The 20,372-nt window shown below is 42.9% G+C and overlaps 1 protein-coding gene across 3 annotated transcripts; it reads left to right on the top strand.

The window, feature by feature from the left end:
- The first annotated feature begins 1,317 nt into the window (after positions 1–1,317).
- Positions 1,318–20,331, top strand: DSN1 (DSN1 component of MIS12 kinetochore complex). Of its 3 annotated transcripts, none has more exons than XM_082856296.1 (11): positions 1,318–1,430; positions 3,107–3,149; positions 3,375–3,701; positions 6,023–6,096; positions 6,742–6,814; positions 8,640–8,727; positions 12,649–12,708; positions 13,109–13,183; positions 14,709–14,856; positions 15,726–15,813; positions 16,395–20,331. In XM_082856296.1, exons 2-11 carry the CDS (start codon positions 3,122–3,124, stop codon positions 16,496–16,498), a joined length of 1,065 nt encoding a protein of 354 aa, XP_082712422.1. In that variant the 5' UTR covers positions 1,318–1,430; positions 3,107–3,121; the 3' UTR covers positions 16,499–20,331. The 3 variants fall into 3 exon arrangements, with proteins under 3 accessions (XP_082712422.1, XP_082712421.1, XP_082712423.1); XM_082856295.1 differs by having other exon boundaries at positions 1,318–1,577; XM_082856297.1 differs by lacking the exon at positions 1,318–1,430 and having other exon boundaries at positions 3,112–3,149; positions 3,324–3,701.
- Positions 20,332–20,372: the final 41 nt, after the last annotated feature.

Genomic DNA, 20,372 nt, shown 5'->3' with positions numbered 1-20,372 from the left:
AGCCACATAAGAACTGAAAGCAGAGAAGGGACATAGAGGATGTACTGGGTCTGGATTCCATGAAGCAGTAGACCCACTGTGCCCCAGGAGGGCCAGTTCTGGCTGTGTTCTGTTCTTGGGATATTGACAAGCGAGGAGTAGTTGAAGGAGCAGGGTGAGCAGAGAAGGAACGGGGCTCTAGAAAGTGATATTCAAGGAATAAAGAGCAAACCTCTGCTTTCAGATGTCTGTTGGTAGCCAACATGCTGGAACCACATGGTGGAAATTTCAGGAAGGCAGATTTCTGCCTACCACCAGAAAACTTTTCCAAGGACCACAGCTGCTATAGAAGGATGACCACAGTCACGTTCCAGCTGCTGCTCACCAACCCTTCTTTCAGTTTCTGTGGACTGCTTGTAATTCAGCACTTGGAGGTTTCAGATCCCAAAGGACTGCACGTGCAAGGGGACATTCTGATGGCATCATGCTGGGTGCTGAAGCAGCAGTCTGCTATCTGGGAGCCCCCAAGCCAGCAAGGGATAGTGGACCAGGCACAGGTTGGGCTTCTGGGAGCACAGAAGGGGGATCTGCTTTTCAGCCTGGGGCCTCAGAGAAGGCTCTGAGAGAGATGAATCCTCAGCTGAGGCTTAAAATCGGAGAATTTTGCCAAGAACAAAAGGCCTGAAGGGCTTCCCAGGCAGAGGGAATGGCTTGAGCAAAGGAGTAGAAGCAATGGGGGATGACGAGAGGAGAGGCAAGCAGTTTGGGGAGGGGCTGGCCTGCAGTGAGTTTACAAAGGAGAGATCTTGAACTTTGCCAAGTATAGAAGGGACCACAAAGGGAGAATACGTGCTAGAGCAGGACGGGAAAAAGTATGAGAGTCATGGTCCACATTTTCAGCGTTAAGAAGATAAAAGGAGGGGTGACCATGGCCTAGCGACGGAGCAGGTATCACTGCCCACCCGCTAATGCCCTGTATTCCTTTGGCAAGTACCTCCCTGGACCTCTGTTCCCCCTCTTAGAAAAGCTCTAGGCATACTGGGCGCAAAGGATACGCTGGTGTGATGGGACCCAGTTAGTGACTCCCTGGGCGTGGCGTAGCTGAGGAGGTGTAACACGGCAAAGTCTGGGCTGGAAAGAACTTGGACAAAGCGGGCGGGGCAACAAGAGTCTTGAACACCAGTTTGCGCATGCACCTTGAGTGAAGCCGGCGTTCTGCGTGTGCGCTTGCGCGAGCCGGGGAGGCCGCCGCCGGCGCATGCGCCCTCGGCTGGCGGGAGTTTCACCGGAGGCGGGGCTGGCGCGGGCGGCGGATCGCCAAACGGGCCCAGACCCGGAAGGAGCAGACGCTTTGGCGCAGGGCGTGCGGCGGTCTCCGGGGCCGCGGAGAGTGGCCTGAGGCCTTGTTTTTCGGGGACGGAGGCTTGGGGCTGGACGGGCGTCGCTCTGAGGTTAGGAAGTCGCAGACCTCTCCCTGTACGCGGCCCCGCTTACCCGCGCACCATCCTCTTTGGGGCCGGACACCTCGGCCCAGCCCAGACCCAACCCGTCGTCACCCCCGACAGCGGGGACTAGGGGGGCGCTGCAGCCATCTCCGGGTAAGAGGAGACCCGAGGCCGGGCTGCGCCTCTCGCTCGGGGCCTGTTTGCCGAGCCAGCGGTCTAAACTCCAGAACAGTGGTTGAAGGCTGGGGGTGGGTCTCAGGCCGGGGTTGGAATTTCGCCTCTGCTCCAGGCTGGCCGCACAACAAGTTTGGGCCAGGCTTTTGCCCCTCTGAACCTCAGTTCTATCTGCAACGTGGAATTGATGATGGTACTTACAGAGCTGTGGAAAGGATTAAACGGGATAGTGATGCAAGTAAATTGTTTGCATACACACACAGGTCCTGGCATGTAATAAGCGCTTAGCGGGCGACAGTGATTGCTGCTATTATCCAGGCTTTCATCTGAGTGATACAGACGTTACTGGGGCGATGTAGATCCTCGACCTACCCCTCGTTGTTCTGTTATCTTTGCCATGTTGTCCCGTCGCATATATTCATTTCTCTTTACTAAGCACCCCGCAACGCACCGATTTCTGTTGGGGATGGGGGTGGGGGAAGCATAGACGATGTAGAGATGCCGCAGTCATGTCCCTGCCCTTTTCCAATCCGTTAGTTGTCTGTAACAGGCTCTAGAAATACAGTCTGGCCGGGGAGGCAGACATGTAAACGGACTTTACAGCCAGTGCTAGGGAGACCTAGGGGTGGAGCGGAGCAGCCAACTCTGTCAAAGAGAAGTGGTGTGAAAGCTTCACACTTGAGCTCGATTGGGAAGGATGAATAAGCTTTACAGGCAATGTGTGCAAAGAGTCAAAAGTGGTGCATGGAATGGGAGTGGCAGGAGAAAGCAGGAATGGGTACTAGTTAGGACTAGCTTCTGCTGCTGTCTAAAGAATGGATTGGAGGGAATTCCCCAGCGGTCCGATGGTTAGGACTCCGTGCTGTCACTGTGAGGGCCAGGGTTCAGTCCCTGGCGGGGGAACTAAGATCCCACAAACGGCGCGGCCAAAAGTAAAATAAATAAAAAGAATGGATTGGAGAGGAGCAATGCTGCATGTAGGAAAAACTAGCGGAGAGACGGTTAGATTCTTGAGGGAGGTGGGGGAGAGTGGTAGAAATTATGAGATCTGAACTAAATCGATAACCGGAAACGGGGAAGAGTTGTAGAGACTGTTGGAAGTAGAATGAACAGGCCTTTGGATCTTAGAATTAATCAAGGATAGTGTGATTTTTTCATGTTTTGAAGACCATGTAGATCATAATGCCATCAACTGAATTATGCACTTAGGCACTTGTTAAACACAAAATAATTGGGAAATAAGATGGGCTACATGTTAAGGTGAGTATTTCTAGAGATGAATTCTGTAGAAATTGAGAACAGGGGGTGATGAGCTGTGCAGATGTTCTCTGGAGGAGGTGGGTGAGGCGGGGTTGGACTGGGCCTTCTCAGGCAGGTAGAATTTCATGGGGCAAAGAGGGGCAGTTCAAAGAGATTAGAAAGCACAAGGCCGATGCTGGGGTAGTAAATCCCCAGCAAGACTGGGACTGAAACGTGGAGAACAGATCACCTCCTTTTCCTGTTTTCAGGGTTCTCCACCCAGGATGACTTCTAGATCAGAGACTGTAGAAGGTGAGTACTGTAGTGACATTCAGTACCTCTTGGGTTCAGGTTCCTGAGCTTTACCTAAATACTTTCCTGGCTCCTGGTGGACTTGAAAGCACTTACTCACGTATTTGCAAAGATGCTTCCTCAGTGTTTCCATGATCTGGGGCATACATTTCCTTTTTCCACTTTTTTGCACAGATACTTAGCTGTGATGGGATTGATTCTGTATTTTGACTTTTTTATAACAAGTGCTAGAAGAGGAACCAGTGGCATCTAAGACTCACGATCATCAATTGGAATCAGATCCCAACCCTGCGGAAGCGTGTGGTAATTCGTCCACCTCCCTGGAGATGACTGAAGGCGTTTCAAAGAAACAGATTCACCTTGGCTCTAGCCCTAAAAAGGGGGAAAGTTGTGATCCCAGCCACCAGGAAGGACTTCAATCCAGGTCCCTTTATTTGTCCCCCAAAGAACAGTGTGCCCGTCATCAAGACAGGAGGCAATCCTGGCGGCGAGCAAGTATGAAAGAAACGAACCGGCGGAAGTCACTGCCTCCCTTTCATCAGGGCATCACAGGTGGGGTGCCATGTACATAAGACAATGGAGTTCCAGCTCAGATAAGAGGCAGTGAGGTATGGGAGACAGATAGACTTGACTTTGCTGCTTACTAGCTATGTGACTGAGCAAATCTCTCTTGAGCTTCAGTTTCCTCATCTGTAGGAGTATCCTAAGATTATAAGTACTGATGTCAAACACCTAGTAAGTATTCAGTATCATTGCTATTTATATCATGTTATTAGCTACCCAGTGTAATCTATACCATGAACAGAAAATCTGATTTATGGTTGTTCAACACTCACCTCTGCTAAGTGAATGTTCACCATTCGCCTTTGCTAGAAGTAAAGATTTCTTCCTGTGGCTTTCGGCCTCATATCCTTAAGCAGAACAGAAGGTGGATGGGTCGCTACCTGATTTTAGGCTTTATAACTGAAAATATCTCAGAGAGAAGGACACATAAAAATATCTAGGGTAAAAACCTAGTTTTTTAGACATGCTGTATTTGAATGTGATTTTGTATGAATTTATAATAATAGCATCTCAGTAAGCATTGAAGTACAAGATTTAATATGGAAAGTAACACATTTCAGGAAGACCTTACTAGCTGTGTGACCTTGAGCAGGTCCCTTAACCTCCTTTGCCTTACGGTCCTTATCAGTAAACAGGATGAAATAATACCTATTTTACGGGGTTGTGTGCGAATTAAATGAGTTGATATATAGCACAGTACTTGGCACATGGTAAAGAAATAGTTCAAGTGTTAAGCTGTGGTGATGTGGTGATTATTTTAAAGACATCACCTCACTTCCAGATGGTCTCATGTTTAGAAGGAATTCTGGGTAAAAACAGCCATGTAGCATATCAGAAAATTGCCACCACAATTAGGCTCATGCACTTTACTCCATGGACGTGCCAAGAAGCTTCAGTTTCCTAAGATTGCCCTAACCTGCATCTCTGTTCCAGAGCATGTGGGCCTAAAGTTCTGTGTAATAGAAAATTACTGATGCATAATAAGATTTGTTATCTCCTGGTCACTACCAGCCACTTGCCAAGTTTCTTTGGTTATAGGCAGAAGGTATCCAGTTTTTCATGACTAAAAGCAAGGAGAAGTAATCAAGAGAGGGCACAAAAGAACTTTAAAAACACAGCCAGCTGAAGCTGGAGGGCAAAAAGACATGTATCTCTCCCAATTCTCAAAGCAAATTTCCTTTGCTGTATAATAGTTGATGTTTTTACACGAACATAATAGAAAAAGCAGTATCTATGTCTTCTAGTTGTTTGAGGATTCAGTGGCATAATTATGTAAAATGCCCGTTCAGTTCTGGCTGACTCCTGTGTGACCTTGGGCAAGTTACCTATTACCTAACCTTTGTCAAATGGAGTTGATAAGATACTTGGGACTTCCCTGGCGGTCCAGTGGTTAAGACTCCGTGCTTCCACTGCAGGGGGCAGTGGTTTGATCCCTGGTCTTGGAAGATCCCACATGCCGGGCAGTGTGGGGAAAAAAATAAAAAAAGATTCACCCAGATAAGATACTTGCCTCAAGTTTTAATGACGTGTGTATAGCGTTTAATAAAATGCCTTTTAGATAGCAGGTGTTCAACAAATTACTATTAATGTATCATTAGGTCATTAAGGAGAGGCAGCATGGTATTAGTGGGAAAACAGGTTTTGGTGATGGACTTGGGGTTGAATTCTGGCTCCACCAGTCTCTGGCTTCAAACAAGTTATATCCCCTCTGAGCTTCAATTTCCCCATCCGTAAAATGGAGCTCATAGTTTATAAGAAGATTCTTAAGACAGTGTATGTATGTATGTATGTATTCATTCATTCATTCATTCATGGCTGCTCCACACAGCACGTGGGATCTTACTTCCCCGACCAGGGATCAAACCCGCGCCCCCTTCACTGGGAGCACGGAGTCTTTAGCCACTGGACTGCCAGGGAAGTCCCAAGACAGTATTTAAAGCACACTGCAGTGCCTGTCATAGAAATACTGAAATAATCCCACCTCCTTTCTTCAAATGGTGAATATAAAACATAAAAGGAGTTAAATTTTTTTTTAATCTACGTTGTTTATCAAGACAAGATTTTAATGTAGTACATAAAAGGTTCTTATAACTTTCCAAAGTTAGGATGCACAGATGGGTAAATGTCATTCTTTGGTGATCTTGAACAAATTAGATGTGACTATATATGAATTCTCCCTTTAATTAGAGAAGGCTGCTTGGGTTTTCTTAAGTTGGACTGCATCAAGGGGGAGGGAATTTTTCAGTTTTTTTTACTTTGCTAACTGTGTAAGTATCCATCTCCTTCAATGCGGTGATATTTTATGTTAGAGCTCTGCAGATCCATCAGTGTCAACATAGCAGAAAGCAAACGGCTGGGCTGTCTCCTGCTTTCCAGTTTCCAGGTGAGAGTCTCACGACTGGGAAATGCTTTCTTTTTCTTTTCTTTTCTTTTTTTTTTTTTTAAAACTGTTAACTGTGACATCCCCAAAGGGAGATCAAATACTGTGTGATTTATCGGTAAAGGGTAAAAGATATTTCTCTCTAGTGGGATTAATTTAAAAGCCAGCTTTAATCCCAGGAACTGATCTGTCTCTGGACTAGGCTCTACCAGTCCCATCGGTGCTGCTGTCGCTGAGCACTTAACAGATTTCCCCGATCTAGTATATTTTGCTCACTGGCAGCAAATGATGGGAATTTACAGTGAGTGGAGGTCAAATCTAACTTTAAGCAGTCATTTGAGGTCTGACTGCATTCTAAGTTGGTGTTGTATGGCTGACTGGTGATCACATCAGTTTAGATAAGCAAGTCATTTGTGTGAATTAAATGACCATTGTTTTTCCTGAATCAAAAATCAAATCATATAGTCTAGGCAACAAAGAGTTTTTCCCTTACCTTTTGATTTTCTCATTTTGTTTTGTTTATATGAAAAATCTTAGGTGTAGAATTAAATCATGTTTACTCACATTTATTAAACATCATAAAATTACATGAACTTGGGACTGGCCTGGGAAATCTTGGTTGTACTGAAAATGCTTTTCTTTATTTAGTTCTCTGTTCAGAAACTTGAACCTTTCCTAAGGGGCACTGAGGGCTTCAGTCTTGAAAATTTTAGAGCCAAAGGTAAGTTACTAAGACTAGACAAGTGAGCTTTGACCTTGGTCTGTACCTTCTATGAAGGTCAATTGAAACCCCATTCTCAGGATCCCCATTTACAGGAACTGCTGCCTCACAAAACCAACTCCCCTCCTTTTTTGGGGAGTTGCATTAAAAAAATAAGAGTATATTTTTATGAAGTTCAGAAGGTCCAAAAGTGAAGAAAGTGAGCCTCTCTTCCACCGTGACCCCAATCACAGTTCTTTCCTCCCAGAGGCAACCGCAGTCACCAGCTTCTTGTGTATCCTTGCAGAAAGATTTATTGCATTTCTAAACATTTATCCATTGAAATCAAATGAGTAAACCACTCTACACTGTTCTTTATCTTGTGTTTTTTTTAACTTAATTTATCTTGCAGATAATTCTATATCACACTTACAGAGCCATCTTGACATTTTAGTAGCTCCATGATACTCCATTTTATAAATGTACCATATTTGATTTAACCAGTTTTTTACTGATGGACTTTTAGAGTTGTTTTCACTCTTCTCCTGTTGCAATGAATGGATAATGAATACCTTTTTATACAAGCCTTTTGGCACATATTCAAGTAAAAGTAAGATAAATTTCTAGATTGGAAATTAGTGTAATTATACTGTAACTAAAAGTTTAGATTTTTTACTATTTAATTGGTGATAAAAGGTATTTTTTTGTACTTTTAATCTGTTTCTTTTTCTTTTGAAGAGGATAATAATTTTTTCATGTTTTTAGAGGAGAGCCATTTGTGCTTTATTTTCTGTGTATTGTCTGTCCATATCCTTTGTTCACTTTTAAAAATTGGGATATTGGCTCTTTTATATTGATTTTGTAGGAACTCTTTATATATTAAGGAAATTAGCTGTTTGTGATGTAAGTTACAAATATTCTTTCCCGGAATCAGTTTTCAGCTTTCCAGAAAGTAGCTATTCTCCTTACAGTGTCATTACACAATCATCCAGGTCAGAAATACTCAGTGTTACCCACTTAAAAGACCTAGAAAATACATGAACTCAGACTTACTTGCCAGTTAAAGCTATTTATCTCAGAACTGCACTATCACCATAATTAGAGTAGATATGCCCAGGTTATTTTGATAGCTGTTTTAACATATCTTTTCCCCTCTGCATTCCTCACCTGAATTTAATTGTGAACTCTTCCAAATTTAAGCAGAGACCTGTTTTTACCTTATGCCCATAATTCTTTATTTGTCTCCAACATTTCTCATTACACTCTTGCCCATTGCCTGACTTCTGTAATGTTCTTCCACCCAGTGCCAGCAGATCAAATCGCTTGAAAAGAATGAAATGTCCATGCAGATACATCTTTTTTTTTTTTTTTTTTTTGCGGTACACGGGCCTCTCACTGTTGTGGCCTCTCCCGTTGCGGAGCACAGGCTCCGGACGCGCAGGCCCAGCGGCCATGGCTCACGGGCCCAGCCGCTCCGCGGCATGTGGGATCTTCCCGGACCGGGGCACAGACCCGTGTCCCCTGCATCGGCAGGCGGACTCTCAACCACTGCGCCACCAGGGAAGCCCCAGATACATCTTTTTAACTGCTTTTTCACCAGTCAAGTGTAAAAAACACTATTATAAATGTTATAAAGAGGAGTTGTCTTTCATTTTATCTATACCTATCCAAAGAGAAAAGAAAATCTTCCTGCATATTTATACCACTTTTTTAAATGGGTGAGAATGTAACAGGGGACCGTAGAGCTGGGACCACATTAAGTATGTTATATCTTTGTCAGCAGCTCACTGTGAAAATTTGTATTCTCTTTATTTTATAACATAAAATTTTATTCTATTCTCTCTAGCATCTTCTCTTTCTGAAGAATTGAAACATTTTGCAGACAGACTGGAAAGTGATGGAACTCTACAAAAATGTTTTGAAGATTCAGAAGGGTAAGAGCAATTCCTCTTCTGTCCAAAATTATAATTGAATTAGGATTTTCTATTTATTTATTTAAAAAAATTTTTTTAAATATTTATTTATTTGGCCGCACTGGGTCTTAGTTGCGGCACGCGGGATCTTTGTTGCCGTGTGTGGATCTTCGTTGCGGCATGCGGGATCTAGTTCCCTGACCAGGGATCGAACCCGGGCCCCCTTCATTGGGGTTGCAGAGTCTTAGCCACTGGACCACCAGGGAAGTCCCTAAAAAATTTTTAATTAAAGTATAGTTGATTTACAATGTTGTATTAGTTTCTGGTGTACAGCAAAGTGATTCAGTTACATATACATATATTCTTTAACATTATGGTTTATTACAGGATATTGAATGTAGTTCCCTGTGCTATACAGTAGGACCTTGTTGTTTATCTATTTTATATACACTAGTTTGTATCTGCTAATCCCAAACTCCTAATTTATCTCTCCCCACCCCCTTTCCCCTTTGGTAACCATAAGTTTTTTTTATTTTTTCTTTTTTAAAGATTTTTACCTTTATTATTTATTTTTATTTATTTTTGGCTGCGTTGGGTCTTAGTTGCAGCACGCAGGATCTTCGTTGAGGCACGCAGGATCTTTCATTGCAGCGTGTTGGTTTCTCTCTAATTGTGCAGGTTTTCTCTTCTCTAGTTGTGGTGCACAGGCTCCAGGGCGTGCAGGCTCAGTAGTTGTGGTGCGTGGGCTTAGTTGCCCTGCGGCATGTGGAATCTTAGTTCCCTGACAGGGATCAAACCCGCGTCCCCTGCATTGTAAGGCGGATTCTTTACCAATGGACCACCAGGGGAGTCCCCCATAAGTTTGTTTTCTATGTCTGTGAGTCTGTTTCTGTTCTGTAAATAAGTCATTTGTGTTGTATTTTAGTTTCCATGTATAAGTGATATCATATGGAATTTGTCTTTCTTTGTCTGACTTACTTAGTATGATAATCTCTGGGTCCATCCATGTTGCTGCAAATAGCATTATTTCATTATTTTTTATGGCTGAGTAATACTCCATTGTGTGTGTGTGTGTGTGTGTGTGTGTATACACATATGCCACATCTTTATTCACCTGTTGATGGACACTTAGGTTGGTTCCATGTCTTGGCTATTGTATAATGCTGCTATGCACATTGGGATGCATGTATCTATTTGAATTAGAGTTTTCATCTTTTCTGGACATATGCCCAGGAGTGGGGTTGCTGGATCATATAGTAATTCTATTTTTAGTTTTCTAAGGAACCTCCATACTGTTCTGCATAGTAGCTACACCAACTTACATTCCCACCAGCAGTGTTAGGAGGGTTCCCCTTTTTCCACAGCATTTATTATTTGTAGACTTTTTTTTCTCACCACGCGGCTTGTGAGATCTCAGTTCCCCAACCAGGGATTGAACCCAGGCCACGGCAGTGAAAATCTGGAATCCTAACCACTAGGAGACCAGGGAACTCCCTGTAGACTTTTTAATGATGGCCATTCTGATGGGTATGAGGTGATACTTCATTGTAGTTTTGATTTGCATTTCTCTAATAATTAGCGATGTTGAGCATCTTTTCATGTGCCTGTTGGCCATCTGTATGTCTTCCTTGGAGAAATAAAACTTTTTATTTTAATTAGACAGTTGTTCATGCACTCAACAAACGTTCATCTAGCATCTCCTATGTACCAGGCTCTTCTAGAAGCTGGAGATAAATAGTGGTAAATAATCAAACAAGATCTCTCTTCATATACATTGTAATAGGAGAGACAGTCAAACAAATACATAGAAAATAATGATTTCAGATAGTGATAATCTAAGAAGTCAGTAAATATGAGAGTGACTTGAGGGGTGGGCACCTTTATCTAGAGTGTTCAGAGAAGTCCTCTAGTGATTTGACCTTTGCACTGAGACCCATAAGACCTGGATGGTGAGAAGGAGCCAGCCATGGAAAGCTGAGAGGAAAAGTGCTCTTCAGATCTTCACTAGCCATGCAAGTTGGAGATAAATTTATGTTCTTTAGCTGTTGGCAAGCAAGAATATTAGGAGAAATTTTGCAGTCGCCCCCCCCCAAACTGGTCGTTCCTCTTCAGGGGCAGCACCCACCCCTCTACCCACAGCCTGTAACACATCATGTAACTTGGGCTTACACTTTTGACTTCACAAAGGTCTACCTTTGTATGGATCCTTAGAATTAACATTACTATTCAGGAAATGAAAAATACTTCAGTTCAACATAGCTTCTCTTTTAATACAGTATATATATATTTTTTTTCCACCAGCACTCCTTTATTGTTTTTCACTGTGCGTATCTTACCATGAAGAGAATTACATTTGTCAGGCAGCACTGAAGCTATTTATTCCCTTCTTATTCCATTAATTAAACTATAATACAATCGCTTGGGTTGCCCATAACCAGTCGTTGGAAGATTAATATAGGATGCTATTCTTTAGCTCATATTTGACCTCTGCGTGGTAATGAAACAGCAATAAGGTTTATATCCCCATAACTTAATGCAGTATATTTAAGCCACAGGCTGCTGCATGTCAGCCAGAGGTGATAGAGGCTGTTTCTCACAGGCCTTGGTAGGAAAACACGAACGGTGACACAACTGATTTGCTTTTGCCAGGTAGAGTACCAAGTACATCTGCAAAATTTTGGCATTTTCAATGCCTCCTGCTTTTCCTTTAGGATTAATGGCCCTACAGAGCCGAGGCACTGGTTTAAGTAAAACATATCCAACCAGTAGCTTCAGTTTAAGTGGGAAGACAAGATGGTTATATGGAAAAGTATTGTTGGTTCTTAAAAGATATCAAGGTTTTGATTAGTGGGAAGGGAAGAGGCTAAAAAACGGTGTGAACAGAACTTTGGAGATTGAAACCCTCAGATGTTTGATGCTGAATGGCATTATATGAGACCGAATAGATAAAGGGTAATAGGAATCAAAGTTAATGAGCTGGACAGAGCCAGAACCTTAAGTGAACCTTAAGTGCCAGGTTAAGGAGTTTTGGGTTTTCTTCTGAATGCAGTGGAGGGTCACAGAATTTTTAAGCAAGGAAAAAAATTAAAGGAATATTTTAAGAAAGGTTAATCTGGCTGTGTGCGAATTAGAATTGATGAGAGAAATAGATGATGAAGAGACCCACTGAGAAAGCTGTTACCTGGTGCAAAAGTGAAATAGAGCCCAAGAATAAATATTTGTTGAAAGATAAATTCTGGGACTTCCCTAGTGGCACAGTGGTTAAGAATCCGCCTGCCGGGCTTCCCTGGTGGCGCAGTGGTTGAGAGTCCTCCTGCCGATGCAGGGGACACGGGTTTGTGCCCCGGTCCAGGAAGATCCCACATGCCGCAGAGCGGCTGGGCCTGTGAGCCATGGCCGCTGAGCCTGCGCATCCGGAGCCTGTGCTCCGCAACGGGAGAGGCCACAACAGTGAGAGGCCCGCGTACCGCAAAAAAAAAAAAAAAAAAAAGAATCCGCCTGCCAGTGCAGGGGACATGGGTTCTAGCCCTGGTCCAGGAGGATCCCACACGCCGCGGAGCAACTAAGCTGGTGCACCACAACTACTGAGCCTGTGCTCTAGAGCCCGTGTGCCACAACTACTGAGCCCACGCGCCTAGAGCCCGTGCTGTGCAGCAAGAGAAGCCACCGCAATGAGAAGCCCACACACCACAACAAAGCCCTTGCTCAGCGCTACTAGAGAAAGCCTGCATGCAGTAAGGAAGACCTAATGCAGCCAAAAAAAAATAAATTAAAGAAAACATTTTTAATAAATAAATAAATTTAAATCTTCAGAAAAGTTTTTTTTTTTTAAAGAAAGATAAATTCTGAACATGTTTTATTGCCATTAAAATTATGTAAGGTGTCCATAGCAAGTGCTGTTGGAAGGTTTGTGGTAATCTCATCATCCTGTCTGTATTCTAGAAGAGCACCAGATTTGTCTCTGGAAACATCAGTGGCTGAGATGAAGGAATATATAACAAAGTAAGTGAAAATGAGTGAACCTTTGTTGGAAAATCTAAATCCATCTGGGGAAAATAACTAAACCTGGGAAAAAGGAATAGTAAACATCCTGTTCAGTGTGTCAATACTAGTGTATCCCCACTGGAAGTTAGACAGCTGCACACTGGGATTTTATGGGCTGTACTGATGGCCAGTTTCATAGAATGGAGTCTAGAGACTAAAGATGTGGATTTGCTATTAAGAACTCATGTTTGATTTGATTAAATTAATAGCCTCTGAATTGGTCATGCTTTCTCATCCTTTTATGACCTTTTTATTCATATCTTAGGACCAGAGTAGACACCTAATACACTTATTGTTGCCCTGAGTGATTCAGAGTGAGATGATCAAAAATTAACTGAATTTTTTTCTGTTCCTATAGGTTTTCTTTAGAACGTCAGAGTTGGGATCAGCTCTTGCTGCGCTACCAGGAGGAGGCTGAAGAGATCATATCCAGGTTAGATCTGTGACAGGAAATAGGAAGCTTTTACCTTGTGGAATTTGATTTGAATTGATTTCAGTTCTCTTAGCACAAATTGAACGATGAATCCATTCTTAGAGGCCAGTCAACTCATCAGATCTCTGTAACGTGTATATTAGCACTTTGTAAATGGAGAGTGAGGGGGAAGGGAAGGAAGAGTTGTCACTATTTTCAGTCAAAGAACAGAATTGCCTCTGTTCTGTGTCCTTGGCTGCCATTCCACATCCTGGGGTAGACAGGCACATTTCTGGCCTGTACCTGGCAACCTGGGGCTGGGCCAAGAACAGTATCAAGGGACATCAATGAGCACATGGCCTTTGAGCTGCAGGTATGGGAGAGAACCCTGGCCAGGCCTTCATGGAGATACAGACATGAAATGGGTAATGGAAGATGAGGTGTAGGAGAGAGAGGATCTTTGTCTGGGTCTTGAAGGCATAAGAAAATGGGTAAGTGCTAGATTTTGATTTCATTTTACCATCCAAACCAGTGATTTTAAGCTTTTTTCCCAAACAGAATCTTAGCTAGAAATGGAACTATAAAACATTAGCCAAAATAGTAATTGCAGAAGCGGCCTCTTAGAGACGTGCTTTGAGGAACACAGTTGGAGAAATGCCCCCAATCTCAGCATCGATGGTTATTAGTTACTTTCTTCACCCTTTAAATGTTCCATTTATGAAGATAGATAATGTATAAGATGGCAGTTTCAGAATAAAAACTTTTGATGGGGCATAGCTTAATAGTTAAGAGGAATGCTTCTGGAAGCAGACTGTCTCTATTCAAATCCTGACTACTCCTTACTTCTGTGACCTTGGGCAATCTGAAGTGCCTCATTTGAAAATGGGGATAATATTAGTTCATACCTCGTTGGGTTATTATGAGGGTTAAACAAGGTTAAATGGAAAGTGCTTAGCTGTGTCTGGCACCCAGTACGCGCTCAGTACATTGTAGTAGCTGTTACTAGAGTCATCGTCAGTTTTCATGAACTGTCCATTATATTCAGTTTGTGGTTGGGGTTTTTTGGCCACACACCGTGCAGCTTGCAAGATCTTAGTTCCCCAGCCAGGGATCAAACCCACACCCTCGGCCATGAAAGCCCGGAGTCCTAACCACTGGACCTCGAGGGAATTCCCTATATTCAGCTACTTTAGATAATTGAAGTGGGCCAGCATCTCTTTGGTAAAAGATTATAGACGTTGACTTCAGGATAGCAGGCTTTGGCTTTACCCCAAGTGTAGTCCTTTTTGTAAATGGACCTTACTGTTAGGTGGAGTCAGCTAACCTTCTAGCATTTCCTGGAGTCCAGGGGTATAAAAATATTAATATTGGATAACGATCTCAGAATCTCCTGTTAGTTAGAGAGCCTGTACTTTCAGTACAGGGTGTAAGAATATTGATTGAGGTTAATAAAGCCTTCTAGGAGGTTTTTCCCTAGGTAATCTTTACTGTTTTCCCCAGAAAATGATTGTAAAATTATTTGAAAGCTCTTTTGTTTTGTGTTTAGAGGATCAACTGAAACCAAAAATACTGAAGTTGAAGTGGAACCTACAGCATATCTTGGGTCTTCCCAGAGTGAAGTCCTTAATACAAAGCCTGACTACCAGAAAATATTACAGAACCAGAATAAAGTCTTTGATTGTATGGAGTTGGTGGTAAGTTGGGTCATGTTTCTTTTGTTGAGTTATCCAGCTTTGCTACCTTGTCATCCTTGGAAATTAAAAGACGTGGAGAATATGCGTAATTAGATGAGATAAGAGTATATTCAGCTCTACCTTGGGGAAACATGGAGAGACAATGGAAGAAAAGAAACGAATAAATGGTGATAAATGTTAATAAATCAGGTGGAAGGAGGGCTGTAGGTTGCTATACAGAGGGGTTGAAGGTCCTGCTAAGGTTCTACTTTAATAAGACTTGAAAGAAATGAGGAATGATCCATGAGGACATTTTGGAGAATAGTAGTGTATCAACCCAAGTATTAACAGGAAGCACATGGCATTTGATATAGGATAATTCAAGGAGGGTCTGTTTACAGAGGGGCTAAGTACAAAAGTGTGGGTTTCAGGAAACCAAAAGTAATCTGGGGCTTAGAGGCAGCTGAGCTATTACCTGTCGGCTGGAGGGAGGAACAGTTACTGTGGCACCTGGCAGGGAGTCATATAGTGAGTGGGATGCTTTGAGAGAGCCATGACGTTCAGTTGAGAGACACAGCTAACTCTAGATGACCCTTCTGGAAGCAGGCCTGGGTAAAATACCCTGACCTCATTCAGCTCCCTCGCACTTGGCTCCCTCTTGGCCAAGCCCACCCAGAAACCAGAGGACATGGGATCTTGTTGGAGGTTGTGCAGGTCAGCCTGCTGGGGCATGGAGCGGTGTGGAGAAGAGTGGAGTGGGGAAGTCTGGCATAAGCATTCCAGGTTGAAAGAACAGCAAAAGCAAAGCTGAGCAGGAGCTCACCCGACATGTTTGAGGAGCCTCAGAGACGCCTGGACCCTTACAACTGACAGCTGTCTTTTGTCTGCAGATGGACGAACTGCAAGGATCCATGAAGCAGCTGCACGCCTTTATGGAGGAAAGTACCCAGTGCCTCCAGAAGGTGTCAGTACAGCTCGGTAAGCCTGTCTTAAGGGGATCAGAGCTTGTACTGTTTTATGTCTCACAGCCCTTCGGATACACACCGCCCTTCAAAACATATGGTCTCAGAGGGTAAGGCCTATATCTGGTGGGGTTTCTTTTCCCCTCACAATAACTATTACGTTGTGGGTACTCAAAGTTGATGGGAAATTTGTAGATGTAAATTCCACAGAAGCACAGGAGACTGAGAATTAAATCTCCACAAACTGTGTTGTTTGGGTAAATCCAAGACTTAAGTAACACCCATTCCTTTTTTCCCTTTTCATTCTTCAAGAATCCACTAAGTGACACCGACATTACTTATCCGTCACTTTTCCTGACCACCTCCAGCCCTAAATTATGTGCTATACGTACCTTCATTTCATTATTCATTGGATGGTATTGTGGTTGTAGTTGCAGCTGGCTTTCCTACCAGACTGCCGTCTCGTAGAGGGCACATGCTCTCATTTGTCGTTGGAATGCCCTTCTGTGTGTCTGGCACAGTGTCCACACAGTAAGTTTTCAATAAATGGTATTTGAATTCAATTGAAGTTTATTTTGTGGCTCCTTTTCTCTGCAGGGAAGAGAAGCACACAACAATTAGATCCTTCACCAGCTCGAAAACTGCTCAAGCTTCAGCTGCGGAAGCAACCTAGCACACGTTGCTCTAAATCTTGTCAGTGACCTTATGCAGCTTTTCTGCCACAGGACGCTCCAGAGGAGAGAAACAGGAAGAGTGCCCCAGCGCACGGCAACTGCACAACAGGCTAAGCTGTGACATCTGCCGTTGCCTTTGAAGATAACTGGCTGACTATAAAGCACTTCGATTTTTTTCTTAAAATGATGGAATTTATGCATCTGAAAGAATGTCATATAGAAACTTTTTCCACGAATGTGCAAAATGCTTGAGACGTCTGCTTTGGAATGACCTTCAGAACTAGTGGCCCATTCTTTTAAACGTCCTTCGTGATCAGAAACCTTCCTCTTGTGAAGATGTTTTTCAGGTTTTGAAACAACGCGAAGTCATTCAGGGCCGAATCCAACAAACATTTTAGGGGTCGTCCTGGTTGTAAAGGGAATGAGACTGACACCTAGTGTGGCTTCGAAGGTGGTTTTAGGTAGAGGAGTCGTGAGCATTGCTAGCATCGTGTGGATACATAAATCACATCACAACATGTCCAGATTGAAGGAGGTTCCACTCATTCTCTGTATCCTGATGTCTGTAGTGTGCTTTAGCTTTTAATATTGAGTCGACATCCTAAATCCTGGATTCATGGCAAGAAGGGGTTAAGTACCTCTTTTCATTGTTCTCCGTATTTGTTAATAATCTGCAGTATAAGATGGCGCATACTTAAAAGCTTTCCCTTGTCTCTGTGTATATTTTGAGTGTATAAAAAAATGAAAAGGCAGGGAAGGCTCAGCAGAAAATAGGATTCTTTGCCAGGATCTGGAAGTGGACAGTAGTGTGGAGATACGCCTCAGCATTAACTACCAGTAAAACACCAGCTAATTTATTGTTAGTGTCTGTTATTCTCTGATCCTCCTATTAGGACAAAATCCATTTCACGTAAATACCCAGTCATTATCCTAAGTCTTAAGCCTTCGCCTAAGCACCAGTTAGTGAGAGGTGATATCTCCTTGCTTTGACCTACATTCCTTATTCTTTCATAGATTTGCAGAGCTCCTGCTGTATGCCACACACAGTTGCAGGAACTGGGAAGAGAGCAAAGAACAAAAACAGACCTGGGACCTCCTTTCATGATGCTCACAGTCTAGTGGGGACAAGGGAACAAGAAGACACGGAACAAGAGGAGAGCCCTTTTCCACAGAAGTGATGTTTTCGTTAACTTGGGAAGGAGAAAGGAGTTAAATAGGGCAGTTATTTGAGGGAAAAGGAGCAGCATTTACAAAGGTCTGAGGGGAGAGAGAAAAGTGTAAGAGCCACGTGAGACAAAGATAATCGAAAGTCATTGGAAGGTTTTGAGAGAGAGAGAGAAAGGGTCAGAGCTTTATTTTTAAAAGATCAGGGACTTCCCTGGTGGTCCAGTGGTTAAGACTCTGCACTTCCACTGCAGGGGGCGTGGGTTCAGTCCCCGGTCAGGGAATTAAGATTTTGCATGCCACACGGCAGCAGCCAAAAAAAATCACTCCAGTTGCTGTTTGGAGAACAGACAGAAGCAAGTACGTGTGGGTGTGAGAGACCAGTTGGGCTATTGTAGTCATCAGGTGGGGAATGACAACCTGTGCTGGGAGTTGGCAATGGATGAGTGGGGAGTCGTCCACAGTGTCTGGAACATAGCAGGCGTGTCACCTACGTGTTACAAACGCCTAACTGCCACGTATTAACTGACCGAGAAAAAGTTATTTAACCTCTTATTTGTAAGATTGGGGGAATGATAGAATCTATATCACAGGGATGCTATAAGGGTTAGATTAAATAACGTAAGTTTAGAACAGTGGTATGAATATGATGGAGGGGGTGGGTAATAGAGCAGATAATGAGATGGGAAAGCTTGCAGTTCAGTTTGGGATGCCAAACATGTCAACTAGAACTGTTGGATATACAGGTGGAAAACTGGGTAGGAAAACCTGGACTAGAAATAAAATTTGGAAGTTACTGATACCCAGTTATTAAAGCCTTAAGAGTAGATAATATTGTCCAGAGTAGAGCAAGAAGGGAAACTGGACAGACCCGAGGAAAGCTTTTAAGAATCAGAGGAGTGGTGTGAATTGCCTTCTCTCAGAAGCAGAATAGTATAGTGGAAAGAGTGTAGAATTTGGAGTGAATCTTCATCCTTATCCTCAATTTCCTTTCTGTGAAATGGGGAGAGATCACCTCTCTCCAAAGCTGATTGTACCTCCCCAGCCCCATTTTATCTACTGCATTGTATTACATCTTTTGTTGATAAGAATTTGTTTAAGCCCAAGGATAGGAAGTATGTTTTTGTGTCTTCAACAGCTATGCAAGATAGAGCACAGAAAAAGAATATTTAATAAGCTCTGAGTATTCTATACACATACAGACCCAACTTCATGAGATAACTTCTATTTCTGTCATTATAGATGAGGAACTCAGGCATGGAGGGGCTTAATAATCTAACCAAGAACATATACAGGAGTGGAGGGTCAACTAGGCCCCATGTGGCACTCAGTAAACGTTAACAAATAAACACAAACCATAATAAAAGGCTGTGCTCAGTATTAGTTTTCCCTCTCCCCAAATTTGGTTCAGCAATTGCACTTGATGAATACTATAGACAGTTGCAGCCCTTTAGATGTTTGGTAATATTCTTCCGTTGGCCTACTTTAGTTAAGAGAATATCTTGCTTTTAGTCAGTGATACTTAACACTAAAGAAATAATAGATCACATTATAAGCTCTTTCAAGGAAGGGAGTATGTCCTGTACATTTTGGTGTTTTTTAAATTTGGGTGTAATTAAGCTTAATGTAATCATTCTGGGGGAAAAAATTCCATTTCTCATGTTGCACTCTAAAAAGGAGATGGTGTGGCTGGTGGCTGTAGTAGAGGTGATACAGTGGAGGACTAGGAATTAGGAGCCCTGTCTTGGATTCTAGTTTTTTTTTTTTTTTTAACTTTTATTGGAGTAGAGTTGATTTACAATGTTGTGTTAGTTTCTGCTGTACAGCACAGTGAATCAGTTATACATATACATATATACACTTTTTTAGATTCTTTTCCTATATAGGTCATTACAGAGTATTGCATAGAGTTCCCTGTCCTATATCTAGTTCTTAAGTTACTGGTTCATTCACCAAAAACTTACTAAGCCCTTTCCTCATGCCAAACCCTGTGCTAGGTGCCATGTGACCTTGGGTACCTCTCAGGGCCCACGTCAAAGGAGGATGCTGTGCCTTGTAAAGCAGGGGTCCCTAACCCACAGGCTGTGGACCAGTACCGCCTGAACCATCCTCACCTCCCAGCCCCCCACCGTCCATGGAAAAAATTGTCTTCAATGAAACCAGTCCCTGGTACCTAAAAGGTTGGGGCCTGCTGCTGTAAAGAGCTCTTAGGGGCTTCCTAAGGATGCAACTCGGCAGAATGGGAGAAGCCAGCCAGACACAGCACTCAACTCCCCTCCCTCTGAGCAGTTCTAGTTTAAGGTTCTCCAGGGAGACTCCACAGCAAGAAAACTACAGTATTGCCCCCTTAACCAAGGGGGATACGTTCCAGGACCCCAGTGGATGCCTGAAACTGCAGATAGTACCAAACCCGATATGTGCTAAGTTTTTTCCTATATATACACACCTACAATAAAGTTAATTTATAAATTAGGCACATTAAGAGATTAACGGCAACAATAACAAAACAGAACAATCATAACAATATACTGTAATAAAAAAAATTTTTTTAATTCAAAAAATTTTTTGACTGCACCATGCGGCATGTGGGATCCTAGTTCCCCAACCAGGGATCGAACCTGTACCCCCTGCATTGAAAGTGTGGATTCTTAACCACTGGACTGCCAGGGAAGTCCCCTGTAATAAAATTTAAGTGAATGTGGTCTCACTCTCAAAGTGTTGTATTGTCTTGTACTCA

Source organism: Leucopleurus acutus (assembly GCF_964270905.1).
Source record: "Leucopleurus acutus genome assembly, chromosome: 16".
NCBI lineage: Eukaryota > Metazoa > Chordata > Mammalia > Artiodactyla > Delphinidae > Leucopleurus > Leucopleurus acutus.
The sequence above is the reverse complement of the archived record's forward strand: the minus strand, read 5'-3'. Positions and strand labels throughout refer to the sequence as shown.

Coding starts and splice junctions, on each gene's coding strand:
- DSN1 (XM_082856296.1), top strand. CDS start 3,122: ATGACTTCTAGATCAGAGACTGTAGAAG. Junction 8,728..12,648: donor TGTTTTGAAGATTCAGAAGG/GTAAGAGCAATT, acceptor TCTGTATTCTAG/AAGAGCACCAGATTTGTCTC. Junction 12,709..13,108: donor ATGAAGGAATATATAACAAA/GTAAGTGAAAAT, acceptor CTGTTCCTATAG/GTTTTCTTTAGAACGTCAGA.